This window comes from Anabrus simplex, chromosome 2, assembly GCF_040414725.1.
Source record: "Anabrus simplex isolate iqAnaSimp1 chromosome 2, ASM4041472v1, whole genome shotgun sequence".
Taxonomy (NCBI): domain Eukaryota; kingdom Metazoa; phylum Arthropoda; class Insecta; order Orthoptera; family Tettigoniidae; genus Anabrus; species Anabrus simplex.
In genome coordinates this window covers 1216704771-1216727242 of record NC_090266.1, presented here as the reverse complement: position 1 = coordinate 1216727242, position 22472 = coordinate 1216704771, and the positions used below count along the sequence as shown (strand labels likewise).

Below are 22472 nucleotides of genomic sequence, written 5' to 3'. Positions count from 1 at the left end.
TAGAATTAGAATGTTATTTTGCATGAAAAGTTAGAATTTTATTTTGCATGAAAAATATAGGTTTACAGCTCATATGCCCATGGGTGACTTGTGCATCTTAGTATATTATTTCACTCCATATGAACACTGCGGAGATCTAATTATTTTGGAATTCTGACAAGCTGCTCTATCCTCTCCGATGCGTTACTGGTTTGTCCACATGTCATGACATTTTGCAAGAGACTTTTTCTCGCTTCTTCGCACCACAATTTTCTCAAATTTTCACTATTTGATTTTGTTTTTTCATTGTATACTTGTAGAGCTCACTAAGGTGAATCAAATGACACTTCACACGACATGCAACCATGCCGGAGTCCAGAGCCACATTAACTCGGGATGACTGTGCTGTATACATCTTACCGAGGTCAGACTCTTGTTGCTGGGTACAGTCATCCCATGTGCTGTCTACAAGTTATTTTGATTTCAAGACTTTCATGTTTCACAGGCCCAGGTTTGGGTCCAAAACTATACACATATTCATCAAAATATTATTTGTTCTTCGAAATAACTTGTATTTTGCTAAACCACCGTTTACTGCTGTAGTATCTATTTATTGCATTAATTCCCAGTAACGGAATTGGCCTTAAAGGGGTGCAATTAGGAGCCGAAAAGAAAAGTGAAGGAACAGAATATAATTCACGCTTTTTAATTGTGTTTATCGCAGCTGTTATATTTTCATGCCTCTAATCATGTAAAAGTGCATAGAATTATTAAACATAATCTGCACTGACGCTCATTCAAACAGCGCGCAACTTGGAGCCAGCAACCGGATGGACATGCCCGTCATATGGATCAGTGTATGCACACCTGGACATAAATTATGTTGTTATTTAAATGTGGTGAATTTATGCAAGTAGAATCTCCTGTCTGTTGCGTTGGTTTACGAGGTTATGCCTCGAAGCTTAGTTTAATCCGTGGACTTTTTATAGGGCTATATGCGTGGAAATTTATGCAACATTGCCTACAAACAGGGCTAATCTTGTGTGTTTTCGTGCAGCAACAGTAACCATCACACCAGCAATGTCAACTAGAGTGCAAGTAGCATTGTATGGAGAGGGGCTATTTTGAATCTTCGTTGTGTTGAAATGTACAACAACATTCACACATGTTATTTTCCTTTCACTTCCCATTCCATACAAATGCACCTGCAAAGTGTGGCTATTCAACATACTGCAGAGTATGTATTTGGGGTATCCAGTACATTTCATCATCAACATTTTCCACAACACTCAAAAAATAATGAATAAGAAAAACCACTTGGAAAATGCTTAGGAGACATTAAGGTGAACTGGAAAATGTTTAGAAGGTATGAAGGTGAACTTCGTTATGTAAAAAATATGCTAAATCTATATATATAAAATAACATGTCCTGACTGGTTGATTCATCATTGCCGAGCCAAAACTACTGGACATAAAGAAATGAAATTTTGAGGATACATTTATATTACAAGGTAGGTGCTCAATAAGGGAGAATTTTTCAATATTCCATCGCTAAGGGGGTGAAAAGGAGGGTATCTATATCTCAAGAACTTAACAGTTTAAAGACATGAAAATTGTTATTTGGCATCTCCTTTAACACTTCCAACCCTATGCCCGTACGGGATACGGGCGCGCTGCTTTCCTGCTTCTGGACGGAGCCCGTATGTGATACGGGCGTGATTTTCTCGTGTGTTTATATCCAGCTGCACGTATCACGTACGGTTCCCGTCCCTTGGTTGGAGGTAATAGTTCATCTAGTGACCACTAGAATACAGCAGTTATTTGGAATTTCAAACTGAAACAATAAACAGGGTATTTTCTCCTTGCTGTGACCTCTACTGAAGCACTCAGTGTGCCGTGTGCTGCGCGCGCCTAATCTGTCACGCTGTCAGCTGTGTTACTGTGTAAACATGTCTTCTCGCCGGCTCAATGATAGTGATATTTTGGATATTTTAGCAGGAGAAGCGGGTTCAGAGATGGATGAAATTGATGACGACCCTGCTTACGAACCGCATAACTTATCAAGCGATAGTTCAGGTAAGATTTTTATTTATTACGTCACTTTGGAACGTAAGTGTTTAGCTGTATTATTTTACGCTGAATACAAATGATAGAAATAATTCGCCTAGAGAAATTTGGGTTTATTTTTTTCGTTTAGACGAAGAAACGCAGGCTGATGATTCACCTGTGCCGGGAACATCTGCTAGATCATCTGAACCTGATGATGAATGGTCAGAAACAGATGACCAACCACAGCTACCTGTCTTCCAGTTGGCATCTGGTTCTACTGAGTTTTGCACGGGGAGTGACGAAATGGATTGTTTCAGTAATTTTTTTAGTGACGATGTGATCAAAAATATAAAAACAGAAACTAACAGATATGCAGGTACGACAATTGCGGCAATGAAACTTCAGGGCAAACTGAAGGAAAATTCCATGTGGCACCGGTGGTCTGCAGTAAAACGTCATGAAATTTATTGGTTTTTTGCAACAATTTTGCATATATGTGTGGTGAAGCTACCCAAACTTAGTGATTATTGATCTACTGATCCCTTTCATCAGACAGGATTTGCCAGTCGATTGTTGAGTCGTGATAGATTTTCCGGAATTTTATTTATGTTGAACTTAAATGACAATGCTACCTTCATCAAGAAGGTGGAACCTAATCATGACCCACTGTATAAACTCAGGCCTTTCTTTAATTTTTTTGTGCACAAATGCATTGCCAGTTTTCAGCCGTATGAGAACCTAACAGTAGATGAGGATATATGTCCCTTCCGTGGACGAGTAGGGTTTAGGGTTTATATGAAGAATAAGCGCAATAAGTACGGTATGAAAATGTTTTTTGATGCGGCAACAGGCTATGTACTGAATTGTGAAATATGTACGGGATCCGCAGGGAACGTTGACAACAGCATTCATGCTCTTGTAGATAGATTATGCTCAGAGTTTTTCAGTAAGGGCCACTGTATTTATATGGACAGGTACTATACTAGCCCCTCCCTACTGAATATGCTGTGGCAAAAGAAAACCCTGGCTGTTGGAACTGTCATGAAAAACAGGAAGGGTTTACCACCAACGTTCAAGACAAAGTAATTGAAGAAGGACAAGATGATATTTTTGAGGAAAGGGCACCTTCTTGCTGTGAAGTGGAAGAGCAAGTGGGATGTTTTATGCCTTTCAACAAAACATAAGGCTTCCACTAAACTTGCTTCTGGTAGATCGAAGGGTGGTGTCGCACAGAAACTAAAGCCCGACGTAGTCATCGATTACAATATAAATAAAACTGGTGTTGATAGAGGAGATCAACTGAACAGTTATTACCCATTTGCACGGAAGACAATGAAATGGTGGAAAAAGCTCTTCTTCCATTTGTTCCTTATGTCTGTTGTGAATGGTTTCATTCTATATAAAGAAATCTCAAAATCAAAGATATCTCTTGTGGATTACATGAGAGTGATCAGTTCGTGGTTAGCAGCTAAAGGAGGAGGAGACATCTCAAGGCAAGAACCTACTCCCTCCCCCCAGTGTTGACAGGACTTTTGCTCGCCATTTGCCAGAAAAGGTTCCTCCAACGAACAATAAAGTGAATGCTACTCGTTATTGCAAGGTATACTCAGGCAGGGGCAAGAAGGAAAGTGGTAAGTGCATCAGAAAAGAGAGTAGATGGTGGTGCAAGGAGTGCAAAGTAGGACTGTGTTTTCAGAACTACCATACGAAAACAAACTATTCCTAAATAGGTAAATATTTTATTCCACTGCATTTGTGGCCTAAGTAGTCACATTAAATTATTATTTTTTATTGTTTGAGCAAGCTTATTGGTATAACCTCAATGTAAAAAAAAAAATTATGTACTATTTTTTTCAAGTTTTTCATGACTAGTATAATTAAATTACTTCAGATATTCACTTGCTGATTAACATCTTCATTTTGGATGGTTGACACCTTCATACGGTACAAAAATCAGGCATGTAATATGTTTCGCTGTTTCATAATGTCTTAAAAATTAGCAAAAAGACCCAGTTCACAGCCAGGATCCATGTTAAAAAATGGTAGTGTTGAAAGTGTTAAAAATAAGGAAACTTGTATTTTTTTTGTTTTAGGAAAATCCTCTTAAGGGGGGTGAAAAAAGGTGAAAAAGGGGTTGAATACCTTTTATGAGAATACTTAAATCTCAAAAACTGAAGACGTTACAGTCATAAAAATTGGTATTTGGAAATTCCTTTAAAAATAAAGCAACACGCATATTTCGTTTTTGGAAAATCTACATAAGAGGAGGTAAACAGGAGTGACAAAGAGGATGAATGAGTATATTTACAATATATCTCAAAAACGTTACATGTTACAGTCGTGAAAATTGGTATTTAGAATCTCCTGTAAAAGTAAAGGAACATGCATAATTTGTTTACTGAAAATCCACTTAAGGCAAAGTGTTAAAGGGTGTGAATTTGTAAAATGACCATATCTACAGTATATCAACTTAACATATTACAGACATGAAAACTGATATTTTTAATCTCTTTTAAAAATAAAGCAACACGTATTTTTTTGTTTAAAAAAAACAATGAAGGGGGTAAAAATGACTGTAAAATGGGGTTGAATTATTTTTATTAGGATACTGGTATCTCCCAAACTAAAGATACAGACGTGAAAATTGGTATTTGGAACCTCCTTTCTTCTTCTTCTTCTTCTTTTATGACCACATAGGATCACTTTAGTCAGTCCGTCGTTCAGGTCTCTTTGAAGGGATTGTTCGGGCTTTGCGGTCCTCCCAGTACTTCTTCAGACGCTCCGATCTTCGTGCCCTTTCCTCAGTTGAAAATGTGCGTGTTGTTGGTTTGTTTTGTGTAAGGGTAAAGCGGAGGTTTGTATTCTTGAGTTTTGTATTCAATTTTATCTTATTTTTGGTGTCGTCTGTTGTAAGGCCTATTTCCTTCAGATCCTCTCTTACTTCTCTGATCCATTTACATCCTGTTGTGGTATTTTTTGAGACGAGATTGTGTTGTACTAGTTGTTTCAGAAGTCTCGAGTCCTGCATCCTCATGATATGTCCAAAGAATCCCAGTCTCCTCTTACGCATAGTATCTGTAATGGGTTCTAGCTCTTTGTACACGACTTTGTTAGGTATTAACCGCCACTGTCCATCTTTCTGATATTTTTTGTTGATACAGGTTCTTCCAATCCTCCTTTCAATTTTCTGAAGTCTGTCAGTCTTTGATTGTTTATTCAGGTAAAAGAGTGTTTCTGCTGCATATGTAGCTTCCGGTTTTATAACTGTGTTGTAGTGTTTTATTTTTGTATTTATTGATAGACATTTCTTTTTGTAGATATCCCATGTTAATTTTTGTGCTTTAGCTAATCTATTTGTTCTTACTTGGATTGAGATTTTTTCATTTAAGTTATGTGTTATTACTTCTCCAAGATATTTAAACTGAGTTACTATTTTGATATTATTACCATTTATGGTGACTTCTTTTAGCTGTGTTGGTTTTTGGGGCATAATTTCTGTTTTTTCAAATGATATTTTGAGGCCAATTTTATTTGCAATGTTTTGAAGTTCTGATATCTGGGTTTTTGCTTCTTTTATGTCCACTGCTAGTAATGCTAAATCGTCAGCAAAACCCAGGCAATTTGTTTTGATTTTTCGGCCAATCTTTATTTTGGGGGGACATTTTCTAAACCATTCCCTCATTACCATTTCTAGAGCACAGTTAAATAATAGTGGTGAGAGCCCATCTCCCTGCCGTAGTCCAGTTTTAATTTCAAATGTCTCTGATGTTTCACCCCTAAACTTCACTTTTGACTTGGTATTGGTGAGAGTCAATTTTATCATGTTTATTAATTTGGGGTGTAGTCCAAGGTGTCTTAAAATTTTAAACAGAGATTCTCTATGGATGCAATCATAAGCTTTCTTGAAATCTACAAATGTTATCACCATATCTCTGTTTCTTCTCCTGTTATAGTCCATTATCAACTTAAGACTCATGATCTGATCAGGACAGCTCCTCCAGGGTCTGAAACCTCCTTGATATTCTCCTAGTTCTTTCTCAAGTTGTAAACTTATCCTATTAAGGATGATTATTGAAAATATTTTGTATGTTATATCTAGGAGAGAGATTCCCCTGTAGTTATTAGGGTCGGTTTTGTCCCCTTTTTTGTGCAGAGGATGAATGAGGGCTGTTGTCCAGTGTTCTGGTAGTTCTTCTTTAATCCAGATAGAGACAAGTTGTTGATGGAGGGCAACTTTTGCTGAGTTTCCTGCATATTTCCAGATTTCCGCAAAGGTCTGATCTTCTCCTGGCGCTTTGTAGTTTTTTAATTTATTCAGAGCCTGGTAGACTTCCTTTATTGTGGGGGGATTGATGTTTTCTGGTGATGTTTTTATCGGGGTGTTGGTGTCCAAATGAAGGAGTTCTGTAGGTTCCTCACAATTTAAAAGCTTGTTGAAATGTTTAGCCAGAATTTCTGCATTGTCTTTATTGTTATGGGCCAGCTTACCATCTTCATCCTTCATCAGTAGGGTCGGGGGTTCATATTTTTGGAGCTGCTTTCTGAAGGTTTTGTAGTAGTCCCTTGATTTAGTTTTACTGAACTGTTCTTCAATTAACTGCAGGGTGTCCTTATGATGTTGTCTTTTTATTCTTCTTAAGACTTGGGTAGTTTCTTTTCTCTGTTTTACTAGCTTTTGATAGGATATTTCTGTCTTTTGGGACTGATGTAATAGCCATGCCTGATGTCTTTTCTCCACTGTTTCATCACATTCACTGTTCCACCATTGGTGTTTTTTACGTGGTTTAATTGGAGCTAGGTCTTCTGCAATTTGTTTAAGGTTGTGTACTAAGTCTTCAAGTTTGTCTGTGATTTTTATTTTTTCAGTTGCTTTCTGGTAATTTTTGTTGTTGATTAGCTGGGTAGGATCTATTTTTCTTTTAGTTTTAAGGGCTTGCTTTTGTTGTCTCCTCTGGGGAGTGAGTTTAATTTTAATTTTAACTACGTAGTGATCTGAACCTGTGTCTATTCCTCGGAGGACTTTGACGTTATAGATCTCTTTGTGGTGGTATTTGTCCATGCAGACGTGGTCCAGTTGCCATTCTCCTTTAGTGTAGTCAGGGTGTTTCCATGTTTTGAGTTTTTGAGGTTTCCTCTTAAAACATGTAGATTTTGAGATTAAATTATGATTTCTACACAGGTCAACTAGTCTCTCTCCATTTTTATTTGTTTTCTTGTGTGCTGGCCATTTTCCGATGATGTCACGGTATTTTCTTTCTCTGCCTAGTTGAGCGTTGAAGTCGCCTATTAATAATTTTATATGGTGTTTGGGGATGTTATCTATGGTCTGGTCCAATAGGTCCCAAAATTCTCCTGTTTCCTCCTGGTCTTTTGAGGAGTTGTTTTTATCATTAGTGGGAGCATGGGCATTTATTATAGTATAGATTTTATTAGATGCCTTTACCTCCTTTAAAAAATAAAGGAAAACAAATCTTTTGTTTTCCAAAAATTCACTTAAGGGTGTTGAATTCATTTTATGAGGATACTTATATCACCAAAACTAAGGATGTTACAAACATGAAAATTTGTATTTGGAATCTTCTCAAAAAAATAAAGAAACACATATTGTTTTGTTTTCAGAAAATCCAGTTATAAGGGGTGGGGTGGGTGAAAAGGAGTGAAGAAAGTGTTGAATTATTTTCATGAGGATAGGCTACTTATATATCAAATACTGAAGATGTTACAGATGTGAAAATTGCTATTTGGAATCTCCTGTAAAAGTAAAGGAACATGCATTATTTGTTTTCTGAAAATCCACTGTAGGGGAAGTGTTAAAGGGGGTGAATTTTTAAAATGAATATATCTACAGTATATCTCAAAAACTTAACATATTACAGACGTGAAAATGGGTATTTTCAATATCTTTTAAAAATAAATTAACACTCACTTTTTTGTTTCAGAAAAATCAATTAAAGCGTGGGGGTTGTGATGATGATGCTTGTTGTTTAAAGGGGCCCAACATCTAAGTTCATCGGCCCCTAATGGTACGAGATGGACGACATGATTTGATAATTAAAATTTTAAAAATGTATCCACTGGCTAGAGTTTAAAATAAATGGTGATGAAAAATGATTATGAGATTAAAACAATCAGTGGACCTAATTCGCAATGCCTAATTTTCTAATAAAATTATAGAAAATACAGGTGACAGCCTTGAAGTACATATATATATAATTCATGTTAGAAGTTAGAATAAAACATTAAAATACGCAAACACGAACTAAAATAGAGTCAATGGGATTAAAGCGCAGTTAACACAAATACACTAAGACAAGACAAAGGACATGATTACACACGATAAAAAAGATCACTATCCCTCATAAAACGGATGACTAGGTCTGCTGACTGTTCGTCATCTCGCAGGATGAGGGGGATTGTACTCGGGAGGTTAAGACTACGGCGCAGATCGACCAGGTCCACACACTCCGTAAGGATGTGTACCACGATAAGATAGTCGCCGCAAGTACACACCAGAGGGGGTTCCCTTTTCAGTAAATAGGAGTGCGTTACTATACCGTGGCCAATCCGAAGACAGCATAATACCACTACTTCCCTCTGAGAAACCCGAAGTGAAGTCCTCCATACCTTCGTTGTAACTTTTATCGCTCTCAGCTTATTTGGAAGTAGAGTGGTCTGCCACTCCATCTCCCAATGAGACATAACCAAATGTCTCAGCTGAGAGCGAATATCACTTGCTGGAACCTTGTATGGCACTGGGGCCAGTTGAACTGCCTCCTTAGCAACCTTATCTGCTAACTTGTTTCCCTCTACACCCACGAGATTCTGATGCCAGCATCCGAACATGCAGCCAGCGGGTCCTGGATCCGCTGCACCAGAGGGTGTCGAGGGAAACAGGTATCAATAGACTGTAGAGAGCTCAAGGAGTCAGTACACAGAAGAAAGTGTCGGCGCTCATAGGACAGTGCATACCACAGAACTTCACAGATAGCATAGAGGTCTGCTGTGGACACACTACAGGTTTCCGGGAGAGCAGAAAGAAACTTATCATTGTCGATAACGAACGCACAGCCCACCTTCGTTTCTGTCCTCAAACCATCCATGTAAACAATTGACTGAACCTGGATACCGGCAAACAAAGGACAGGAAGAGTTTCTGATAAATCAAAGGGTCTGTGTTTTCTTTTGGGCCAGTGTGCAGATCCAGGATTATTTCAGGTCGTCATATTATCCATGGAGGTACCCCACTTGGTTGTCCGACAAGGCAGGGAACCGAAGGTACATCAAACGATCTATGACTGCTATACAAGCGTATTCCAGCTGGCTGCATTGCTTGAGGATAAGCAGCGTACAGCTGGCAGTTATCACTTTGGAATGTGCAAGAATAGCTTGGGTGAAGTGGCATCTGTCGCAAATTTGCAGCGTAGGACAGAAGCAATTGCTGATGCCTCAGGTGTAAAGGCAGCACATCAAATTCAGTGAGAAGGCTAGCAATAGGGCTTGTATGAAAAGCTTCCGTCGCCAACCTAATCCCGCTGTGGTGGATGCTATTCCAGTTTTGCAAGGACACTTTGCCTTGCTGATCCATATGCTGTACTGCTGTAGTCTAACCTGGATAAAATATGTGCCCTATAAAATCGTAGGAACACTGTGCTGTCAGCCCCCCAATTAGTGCTGCTAAGAAAATTCAAGATATTTAACTTCTTGGTGCATTGCACTTTTAACTGCCGCATGTGCGATAATTTGCTATCGAAAAGAAGCCCAACAAATCGATAAGTGTCAACTACGGGAAGAGCGACATTTCCTAAATAAAGCTCAGAATGAGAGTGAAGATTGCACTGCCGGCAAAAGTGGACAAGAGATCTTTGCAGCTGAAAACCGAAAACCATGTTCTAAAGTCCACTGTTCCATTCTCCTAATAAGCTTGCTGTAATTGTCGCTCAGCGACTGCCATATTATGTGAGCTATAATGCAGAGCAAATTAGTAGACATATAGCGACGGTATTACTGATGAACCAGCAGCAGCGACAATACTGTTTATGGCAATCGCGAACAGAGTGACGACCCATCCCTGTGGGACTCAATTTTCTTGAATGTGGTATTGCGAATATGTCCTCCCTACTCAGACACGGAATAGATGGAGGGACAAAAAATTCTCAATAAATACCGGCAAGTTACCTCTGAATCTCCAGTGATACAGGACGGAAAGAACACCACATCGCCATGTGGTGTCATAGGCCTTTTCTAACTCAAAGAAAACGGCCACCAAATGCTGTTTGCAGAGAAATGCATTCTGGATAGAACTCTCCAGGTGTACCAAGTGGTCAGTGATCAAGCAGTTCAAAAACCACATTTGTACTCCGACAAAAGTCCTTGTTTCACCAGACACCACACAAGTCGGCGATTTACCATCCTCTCAAATAGCTTACACAAACAGTTGGTAAGACAAATAGGTCTGTAACTTCCTGCATACTTAGGATTTTTGTCAGGCATGAGGGCAGGAATTACTATGCCCTCTCACCTCTGAGACTGAAACTCACCCTCTATCCAGATTCGGTTGCTATTTTGCTTTACGTCGTACCGACACAGATAGGTCTTATGGTGACGATGGGATAGGAATGGGAAGGAAGCGGCTGTGGCCTTAACTAAGGTACAGACCCAGCATTTGCCTGGTGTGAAAATGGGAAACCACGGAAAACCATCTTCAGCGCTGCCGACAATGGGATTCGAACCCACTATCTCCCGGATGCAAGCTCACAGCTGCGCACTCCTAAACGCACAGCCAACTCGCCCGCTAGATTCGGTTGAACACACGAAGGAGATATAACAGACTATCCTCACTAAAGGTGTTTCAACATCTGCTTATGGACATTGTCTGGCCCAGGAGACGTGTCCTTGCAAAGCACCAAGGTGCTGCGGAGTTCCCACTCTGCAAAGGGCACGTTATAGTCCTCTGAAGCTTGAGTAGCAAAACTAAGGTGATGACGTTCTGCCTCCCACTTCAGAGCAAGGATATCATGGTGGTAATTCCAAGAGCCAGATACATCTGCCAAATGGCTGGCTAGATGGTTAGCAGTTGAGAGTAGTTCAGTGACGATACTGCCTGCAATGGAAATTCCCGGTACAGAAGATTATCCTTGGATACCCGACATACATCGAAGTTTAGTCCACACTTGAGATGATGGAGTATGTGATGTCAAAGACGACACATATCCCTCCCACAAAGCTTTCGTACTTTGACAAATAAGAACTCGCGCCTTAGCGCGGAGTTTTTTAAATGATACCAAGTTCGCCACAGTAGGCCGCCTACGACAATGTTTATGAGCACGACAGCGTTCTTTGATAGGTGCTGAAATTTCTTCGTTCCACCAAGGAACGAATTTTCGGCGAGGAGTTTCTGAAAAGGAGGGAATAAGACTCCTCAGCAGCAGCAAGAATAACTTGTGTTACGCAAATTATTTCGCCGTCTACGGTCCGCCTGGTCTCGTCGTTAAAGACAGCTAGTGATGTGAACTTTGGCCAATCAGCACGTTTAAGAATCCATCGAGGAGGAGCCTTGACAGATTTTTGTTTCAACAAAGTAAAAATAATGGGAAAATTGTTACTGTCACAGAGATCAACGTGTGTATTCCACCAAAAAAGTCTATGCGAGAGTATGTGCCATAACGTACACTGAAATGTGTTGGTTCACCTGTGATCAAAATACATAAATCCAGCTCTGTTACTAATGTTTCCAACTCCCTTCCCCTGGGGCAAGGCATTTCAGAGCCCCATATGGGGTAATGGGTGTTAAAATCGTCCAATAAGGGAGGTGGAAGCTGATAAGACCAGTGACATCATTTATGTTAAGAGACTGGCCTGGTGGAAAATAAACATTATGCACTGTTGTAGCGGTACCCGCACCGCAACTGCTTCCGGACGCCCGGTGAGAATAATATTGTTCTGCCGATTACAGTCTGAAATTTCTCACGACCGTATGATGACCTGGTGTGAGGTTTGTCTCATGAATATAGACTATACTTTCCACGAACTCGCTAATGAGCTGGCGTAGCTCAGCAAGAGACCTGTCATAACCGTTAAAGTTCCACTGTAACAGTGCTATAGTGTGGACTAAATGAGTGTGTGTTAGGTTATGAGCAAACAGATCCTCTTAAACCTGAACAATGTCAATATCAAAAGCTCGACGTCCATGCCGTCATCGAGAGATGGCGGGACTGACGCCCAGAACTTCTGACGCTTTCTGAGGGCGGGATGTACCCCTACGAGGGGAGCGCGCAGGTTTTGGAGCAAGCGTACCTGCTGGCACAGACTCATACCCTCCAGATGGAGGGCATGATTTCCCCTTCGCAGGAGAAGTGCAGAGCACCCGGTAAGGGTATTCTTCTTGTAGGATGCTAAAAGGTTTGTTTTATCACCTATTCAATACATATAAATTTTATAAATTAGGAATTTATTATTGATTCCACTTGAGACATGCTTCGCCCTTCATTGAGGGCATCATCAGTCAAATTATCACCTCAAGGCAAAAAATCAGGTACCTGGTTAGTAGCTGACATGCACAAATTAATAAATATTATTAATACACATACAAAAATTAAGTATGGGAAATAGTTGTACAAAAGTGATGGTTGAACATATAGGTTTATAGATGAGAAGTCAGCACCAATGCGTAAAATTAAAATAGTAGAGTTCGGCAGTGGTGCTCTGGAGAACAGTTGACGCAATCATAGGAAAATATAAAGTTTAAAAATATTTACATTATAACAATTAAGGGAGAAAAGGTGTAGTGTTCGGCGTCAATGTTTGTAACCAAAAATTAATGTCAAAGGTTGGTAACTATACAGTATTTACATTGTTCAATTGAACAGTTGAGATAAAGTTTTAAAAATATTTACATTATAACATTCAGCGTAAATGTTTGTAATAAAAAATAATGTCAATGGTTGGTAACTATATAGTAATTACATTATCTAATTGAACAGTTGAGAATTTACAATTATATACATAATTACACAAGAGCAGCTTGGTGCGCAAGGATAAAAAATTTCTAGTACCAAGTGCGTCCTGATGTTTTAGAGGTTGGAAGAAGGAATTAGCATTGACATTTCAGAAATATGTAGAGCGGTTTATTTTAGTTAAAATCACCGGGGGTAGGGAAATATTTCATAGCCAAATGAGGTTTTATAGGCATCAAGCTGAAAGTTGTCTGGTGCTGCAACCCATTCATTTTCCTAAAACAAAAGAATACATCTTTCTTTACTTTGAAAGAAGATTCCAAATACAAATTTTCATGCCTGTATCATCTTCATTTATTGAGATACAGGTATACTCATAAAAATAATTCATCTTTTTCACCCCCACACCCGTTGATTTCCTCCTCCAAAAAAGCGTGTTTCTTTATTTTTAAATGTGATTCCAAATACAAATGTTCACGTCTGTAACCTTCAGTTCTTAAGATATAACTTTCTCCATAAAAAGAATTAAATTTCTTTCACTTCCTTTCGCCCTACCCCCTAAAGTGAATTTTCCTAAAACAAAAAATATGTGTTTATTTATAAAGGAGCTTCCAAATACCAATTTTCACGACTGTAACACCTTTATCTTTTGAGATACATGTATCCACATAAAAAGAATTCAACTCAGTTTTCATCCCACCCCCCTGTCCAGCAAGTTGATCCCCCCTCCAAAAGCATGTTTCATTACCTTTAAAGGAGATTCCATACACCAGTTTTCACGTTTGTAACATATTTAGTTCTTTAGATATAAGTATTCTCATATAAATAATTCAACTCATTTCTAATTTTTCAATTTTTCAACTCCCTCCCCCTACCCCCGTATGGATTTCCTGAAAACAAATAATACAAGTTTCTTTATTCCAATTACCAATTTACACGTCTTTCGTTTTTGACATATAAGTATCCTCATAAAAAGAATTCAACTAATTGTTCAATTCTTTCACCCCATCCCTTAAGTGGATTTTCCAAAAACAAAAAAAATACATATTTCTTTATTTTTAGATATGCTCATTTTCAAAATTCACCCCCTTTTTTCAGTTTCCCTTAATTGGATTTTCCAAAAACAATTTATCTGTTTCATTACATTTACAGGAGATTCCAAATACCAATTTTCAAGTCCATAATATGTTACATGTCTGAGAATTTACACATACAGGTCTTTTTAAAAATTCACCCCATTTGTCACTCTTCTTCACCCCCTATTCATTGGGTTTTCCAAAAATACAAGAATACGTGTTTATTTTCAAAGGAGATTCCAAATACAAATTTTCATGTCTGTGACATCTTCAGTTTTTGAGATATAGGTGTCCTCATAAAAGGTATTCAACCCCTTTTTTCAACCCCCTTAATGGGACTTTCTAAAAACAAAAAAATATGCATTTCTTTACTTTAAAGGAGATTCCAAATACCAACTTTTAAGTCCGTCTTTAAGTCTTTTAGATATATCCTCATTTTAAAAATTCACCCCCATTTTCACCCCCTTGGCGATGGAATACCCAAAAAAAACTCCCTTAATTAGCACCTATACCCTAATATAAATGTATCCCCAAAATTTCATTTCTTTATGTTGAGTAGTTTTGGCTCGGTGGTGATGAATCAGTCAGTCAGTCAGTCAGTCAGTCAGTCAGTCAGTCAGTCAGTCAGTCAGTCAGTCAGTCAGTCAGTCAGTCAGAACATGTTATTTTATACATATAGATGTGGAATCACTTCAAAAAATAACATACAACTGCTATATATAAGATTTAAATTTACATTGCTTTTCTTCCCCTTTTTTAACACATTTTTTACCGCTTTTGAGATCTTCACAGCTACCGTAGCGGTCCCAGGGCCCTCGAAGTCCCCACTGTACTTCACCCCTATAGGCAGTCCCCTACTTTGGTTGTCCAATTTACAATAACCTGCACAGGTCAAATGCCCTCCAACACTTCAGTTCTTTTCTCTGTTGCTGTTTATTCTTTTCTTGAATATCTGTACAGATTTTGGAAAAGGATCAAATACTTCCCCAGGTAAACTGTTCCATTCCTTTGCGCCCTTCCAAATGAATGAAAATTTACCTCAATTGCTTCTGCTAAAATCCCATCTAATTTTATACTTCTGATCAGCCCTGCTAATGTAATTATTTTCCAACTGAAGCCGCTCACGGATTTCCCCCCATGCTTCCTCTCCTGTATTGGCTCTATATAATCCTATATGTCTAGTTTTCTCCCTTCTCTTTCTTAAAGTTTCCCATGCAAGTTTCTCTAACATTTCTGGTACATTATATTTTCTCCTGAAATCCCCTGATGCAAATCTTGCTGCTTTCCTCTGCACACCATCCATTTCTTTTATTAGTTATTAGTTACCAATAACTAACCCACAAGACTATCACCACCCTCTTTCTATGGCTATAAAACTAGGATATCTATTATTGGCACACTTTATCTTGGTGCATTTGTGTACGGGGGCAAGGAGTAAGGAGGGAGCTGTCCTGGTTCCGATAGTGCTGCCAACTGTATGAAAATGAAGTCTGAATTGAATCGAGAATATGATCGATCGATATGAAGTTCCTAAACCGTTATTATCTTAAGCCAACAACTATGTCACATACACATTATTTAACATTTCTTGATGCGAATCTTGTTCCTAGCATGAATTCTATAGTTTGGCTTTGCTGTGTAAACAACAACAGTACTAGTACGTAAAGTGTACGAAAGTTGTCGCACAACGATGCTTAAGCGATTCATAGTTTGTGTTTCAAAGATTGCCGAGGTCGACTTATTCAGTACTAGGGTGTAAATGCACCAAGATAAAGTGTGCCGATAATAAATAACTGAATTCTTGTAATTCTAACGAATAAGGACAATTCATGAAACTTACCAGAAAATATGACAATTGCAGTAAGTAATGCGTATTCTGCATTATCTACTTTCATGGCATACATCTGTCTGCAGAACCGAAGCATGTCTTCGATAGTCTCTCCCATGCCAGCAATGCTGTAGCTGTCCTTAGTATAAGGCTGATTGTTGGCAAACAGAATGGAGTCCGAGTTGACATCATAACGTCTTGCCATGCGGAACATCATTACTTCGCTTGAGCAAGCCTGGAAATTTTCCAAATTTAAGACTTGCTATTTATATTATTCAGGAAACCTTTTTTATCTTGCACAAAATATAAAAGCAAAGAAAAATCACTATACATGTCATTCCACCTCATATCTTCACAAAACTAGAAAAACTTATACATCACATAACTGGCCTACCCTAAATTTCTTCAAATTACCGAAGAATGAATCCATATAACTAAAACTGGCAGTAAGTACTTGCAATAAGACTGAGGAAGAACCTTGCTGCTGCCTTTAACTTTACTTGTCATTATAATTTTTTTCATCAAACACTAGCAGTGGCTCAGGTGTAGTGTATGATGAAAGTCCCAAATTCAGCCCCAGCAGTTCCTTTTTCACACTTTATTTATATTTTTAACAATCTCATTCAATAAGTGTATACTTCTGAGTTCCACTTTCCTGAATGAAAGTAATCACTTAACACCTGATGGCAAATTCTGGAAAACTTCTGAATCCTACTGGTCATACACATATTCTATCTCAATAAATCTCCTGGAAATAAAAAAAGGTTATGAGGACGAGAGGCAAGAAGATAAATTAATCAGATTTAGTGATATTACTGTGTTCCTAAGGAAATTTACTGCTGAGAAAGCAAGAGATAGTCAGGAATGGCTTAAACGAAGTCCTTGGGTCACAATAGTCAGATATGAGTGAAATGACAGAGGGACCAAAACAGGTAAACTGCATGGATCACTCCCAGGGAACAAACTGCAGTATGGTAACAGTTTTAAATTCCCACAGCAATACTAACCTTAAGCAATGCTATCTGGTCTTCCCTAAGGAGCTTGTCAAAACCAGGTAATCTCTTGGCAAACTCCACAATAAGTTGAACAGTGAGGATAGTGATCTCTGTGATGTGTCGAAACCTCAAGTCACTTTGATCCTCTCCATCTGAAGGCTGGTTCTGAAACATGAATTTCTTCCCTGAGCAAGGGTTTCAGGTACACAACATTCAAAATTCATGCTATTCTAACAAACTAGAAAGTGAGAACTAGGCTTAGATATAATTCAAGTTAAAAAAAGGACTAATTATAAATGTTCCTCCTCCCTCAAATTGAAGAAAGGAATCTATGATTACACATTTCTAGTTATAAATTCATGAATAACTTCATAACTTTAGGGTATACGCTACGACTGTCAGAAAAACAGCCAGATAAGTACTCGTAGGTTGCAGTTTTGCAAACTAGAAGTTAAATGATTCCTTGCGTACTACTAACGGATTGTAACTACAGCATTGTTATGCGGAAGATGTAGTAACATTTTTATTGCATTGGCAATGATGTTACAGTGAAATTTAGCGCTGTGGTATACCTGTTCCCAGGTGTTTTTGTTCATTTAGCTCTACTTCATTTTGAAATTGTATTACTAGAGTCCAATAGGGGGTAAACTGTTGCTTCACATCGGCAGGTTAAACCTTAAAAAGCCCTACACGTGACCCCTGGGTGGTGCTAAGGAAGCAACAACATTGGCTGCTGAACCTATCTTCTAAAGATCTCCCAGCAAATATGCAAACTGTACGAAGTAATCCACTCAATGGCTCTTTTAAGAGCCAAATGACTCGAAAGCTTGGATATGGTATTAAAATTTGTCAACTGAATATTGAAGGTATCAGTAGATCTAAGTGTGATATTTTATCAAAATTGCTCCATAATAATGATATTGACCTGGTACTCATTCAAGAAACACATGGTGCTACAGAAGATGAGCTAAGCAAGAGAGGGAAGATTTATGGTTATAGTATTATTAGTGCTACCTTTGTCAATGTATATGGAATTGTTAAATATGCCCGTAACAACTTGGAGCAGGTTGAATTCATCTCATCTAGTACAATTAATAATATTCATACTGTAACAATAAAACTGCAAGATGTAATCATTGTAAATATCTACAAACCTCCAGCTAACCCCTAGCCAACCCCAGCCCTTCCAGATGCAAGTCATCCAACTATCTATGTTGGCAACTTCAGCCATCATGAAACTTGGAAATATGTAAGAAACGATGATTGCGGCATAGCTTTAGTAGAATGGTCAGAAGACCAAAATGTACATCTTATATTTGATGCCAAAGACAAAGGCACGTTTAGATTTGCTGCTTGGAAGCGAGAGTCCAACCCAGACCTCTGTTTCGTCACATGTGACCTTGTAGGCAACTCTCTACCCATGATGAGAGAAATTATGGGGGACTTCCCAAATAGTCAACACAGACCAATCTTCCTTGAAATGAGCATCTCTGTTCCCTTAATTACATCTTTCCCACGCCCACATTGGAACTTTAAAAAGGCAAACTGAACGGAATTCTCTGAAGAGCTGAACAAATGCATCAGATGGATTCCTGCAATCAGAGATTTGTAGGGCTTGTGAAATCTGTAGCCAAAAAGCACATCCCAAGAGGCTACAGGAAAGAATACATTGCTGGATGGAGTGAACAGAGTGATGCCCTATACAAAGATTTTCTTGAAACAGGTTCCCATACGACTGGTGAGGAGCTATTACGGAGTCTGGATGAAAAACGCAGACAGAAATGGACAGAAACAGTTTGTAACTTGGATTTTTCTCATTCCAGTAGAGAAGCCTGGAGCCTACTGAGAAAACTTTGAAGGAAGCTCAACAGGAGTTAGAGAGAGGTCAACTATCTCACCAAACAAAATAGCCTTCCATACTGTTTTAACTTCAAGGGTTACTAAAGATAAAAATCATACAAAAACGGTGAAAAAGAACCTAAGGATGCTTAGATGTACCTCTCCAACTTATTCCGAGTACTCTGAAGCCTTCACAATTGATGAGGTTGATACAGCATTAAAAGACATGAAAGTTGGTAAGGCACCAGATTTTGATGGAATACATCCTGAATTTATCGTAAATATGGGACGGTATGCGAGAAGGTGGTTGATGTGCTTCTTTAGCCACATACTTCAGACAGGTATTCTTCCTAAGTTGTTTAAGAAGACAAAAACCCTTGCCATATTGAAATCTGGCAAACCAAAAGATATACCACAAAGCTACAGACCAATTGCTCTCCTCAGCTGTTGCTATAAACTCCTTGAAAAGACTACTATACAACAGAATTAGCATTGTAATTAATCAACATATTCCTATTGACCAAGCTGGTTTTAGGAAGAATCGTAGCTGTTGTGACCAAGTCCTTGCACTCACAACATGCATTTCAGCAACGGTTTAAAACCTCTGCTGCATTTTAGGATCTTTCTGCTGCTACTGACACCATTTGGAGAGAAGGGTTGCTGTATAAACTTCTTCAGGTATTACCATGCAAAACCATGGTACAATTAATTGGAAACATGCTTAATAATAGACTCTTTCTGGTTGTTCTAGGGAATAGGACCAGCAAGCTCAGAAGATTGAATAATGGTCTCCCTCAAGGATCAGTCTTGGCTCCTCTCTTCTTAAATCTATATTTGCCACCAACGAAATCCAGAAAATTTTACTATGCTGATGGTTAGGGGGTGGATTTCTATGACACGTCATATTTTTTCCCTTAACATTATATCTTATAGTCTGTATTTTCAACATGTTTACAAGCATGATAATCAAAATTAAACAGGTTTCATTGGGCATATAAATGCATATTTAGGCTTTCTTAAGTTTTATGGCATATTTTGAACAAAGTAGCATTATAACCGCATGTTTTGGTAATTTTCAATTTAATTTCATTTTATAAAATAAAATGGAATTAAAGGTGTATTATTAAAATCAATCAAAGGCATTTATGTTGACAATTAGGCTTCAGTGAGAATTGATGTTAGAACGAGTTCTTGGTTCAGGGTACTTACAGGGGTTAGACATGGCTGTAATCTTTCACCTTTGCTGTTCATAGTTTACATGGATCATCTGCTGAAAGGTATAAAATGGTAGGGAGGGATTCAGTTGGGTGGACATGTAGTAAGCAGTTCGGCCTATGCTGACGACTTGGTCTTAATGGCAGACTGTGCCGAAAGCCTGCAGTCTAATATTTTGGAACTTGAAAATAGGTGCAATGAGTATGGTATGAAAATTAGCCTCTCGAAGACTAAATTGATGTCAGTAGGTAAGAAATTCAACAGAATTGAATGTCAGATTGGTGTTACAAAGCTAGAACAGGTCGATAATTTCAAGTATTTAGGTTGTGTGTTCTCCCAGGATGGTAATATAGTAAGTGAGATTGAATCAAGGTGTAGTAAAGCTAATGCAGTGAGCTCGCAGTTGCGATCAGCAGTATTCTGTAAGAAGGAAGTCAGCTCCCAGACGAAACTATCTTTATATCGGTCTGTTTTCAGACCAACTTTTGCTTTACGGGAGCAAAAGCTGGGTGGACTCAGGATATCTTATTCATAAGTTAGAAGTAACAGACATGAAAATAGCAAAAATGATTGCTGGTACAAGCAGGTGGGAACAATGGAATGAGGAATTTAGGAATGAACTCGATGGATGAAGCTGTACGCATAAACCGGCTTCGGTGGTAGGGTCATGTGAGGCAAATGGAGGAGGATAGGTTACCTAGGAGAATAATGGACTCTGCTATGGAGGGTAAGAGAAGTAGAGGGAGACCAAGACGACGATGTTTAGACTCGGTTTCTAACGACTTCAAGATACGAGGTATAGAACTGAATGAGGCCACAACACTAGTTGCAAATCGAGGATTGTGACGACGTTTAGTAAATTCATAGAGGCTTAAAGACTGAATGCTGAAAGGCATAACAGTCTATAAAGATAATGTATGTATGTATGTATGTATGTATGTATGTATGTATGTATGTATGTATAAAAATCAGAATAAGCTCTAGAAATTATTTTTCAGGATAGTCTGGAATATTCAACTGAAGAACCATTCTAAAGTAGTGTATAGAATGTTTCTAACAGGTAGGAGCTATTGTTTGCTAGCTGGGTCAATTCCTGGAAACCGGGCTATTGTTTACACGGAAGCAGAGGTAATTCTGCAGTTATTTGTCATTGTTCTTATCTCTCTCCTTCGCCCTTCCCTCTTCCACCTTCAACACACTGAATGACCTTGGTCATTAGGGAGCTTCAGTCATTCAGTTCCTTTCAATATGCCTAAAGCAAAAGTCTCAAATTTGTGGGAAGTTGCGAAGTTTTGTTCGCGAGTTCGGTGAAAACATTCAGTACAGATGGAGCGATATTCTGTAAATTGTGTACGGTAAAAGTTACTGCCGAAAAATGCTTCTCTGTGCAACAACACTGTAATACTGTAAAACATAGGAATCATGTAACTAGATATTCTGCACTCGAAAATAGGCAACGTCTGCTATTCGAAACCCCGACATCAAGTTCACAGTGTTCACAATTTTCACAAGATCTCTGCAAGATGATGGTCTCCTCTAATATTCCTTTAAAGAAACTTAACAGCCGAAACTTCAGACATTTTCTTGAAAAATATGCAAAGCATCCTGTTCCCAACGAATCTACTCTCAGGAAGAACGATCTGACCCCTTATTATGAAGAGATGTTGGATATAATAAGGCGTGGCGTGGGAGACAGTAAGATATGGGTTTCAATAGACGAGACCACAGAGGTGGATGGAAGATAATTAGCAAATGTGATCGTTGGCACGCTGAAGGAAGACCGGCCTGGAGATATGTTCCTCCTGACATGTGAAGTGCTAGAGAAGACAAACCATTCCACCATTGCAGTACTCTTCGACAGTTCAATGAATCTGTTGTGGCCAAACGGGGCAAAGAGAGAGCACATTTTTCTATTTGTAACTGACGCTGCTCCGTATATGGTGAAGGCAGCCAAGGGACTTAAAATGCTATACCCGAAAATGCTACATGTGACATGTCTTGCACATGCCTTGCATAGGGCAGCTGAAGAAGTTAGAAGTAGCTACCCTGAAGATGATAAATTAATATCGAACTGTAAGAAAGCTCCAATTTGCGTTCACCTCCCAAGCCAGATATAACGCGATGGGGGACTTGGCTTGATGCCGCAGTGTACTATTGCAACAACTTAGATGTCGTGGAGAAGATCGTGAAATCTTTTGATCCTGCAGAATCGTCCTATATAAAATCCAATCAAGATTTCTTTTCAAGCACTTCATTTTTTTATTTTTTTTTATTTTTGCTAGTTGCTTTACGTCGCACCGACACAGATAGGTCTTCTGGCGATGATGGGACAGGGAAGGGCTAGGAGTGGGAAGGAAGCGGCCGTGGCCTTAATTATGGTACAGCCCCAACATTTGCCAGGTGTGAAAATGGGAAACCACGGAAAACCAATTTCAGGGCTGCCGACAGTGGGGTACGAACCTACTATCTCCCGAATACTGGATACTGGCCGCACTTAAGCGACTGCAGCTATCGAGCTCGGTAGCACTACATTAAAAGTG

At 38.8% G+C, this 22472-nt stretch overlaps 1 protein-coding gene across 1 annotated transcript in view; it reads right to left on the bottom strand.

The window, feature by feature from the left end:
* Nucleotides 1-22472, bottom strand: part of LOC136863413 (ecdysone receptor) — a 372729-nt gene that overhangs the window by 5411 nt on the left and 344846 nt on the right. Inside the window, exons 6-7 of the mRNA XM_067139824.2 lie at nt 16891-17043; nt 15896-16118 (exon numbers count right to left, since the gene is read on the bottom strand). Of these exons, the coding sequence (XP_066995925.1) occupies nt 15896-16118; nt 16891-17043 (376 nt within the window). The remainder of the gene's footprint in view (nt 1-15895; nt 16119-16890; nt 17044-22472) is intronic.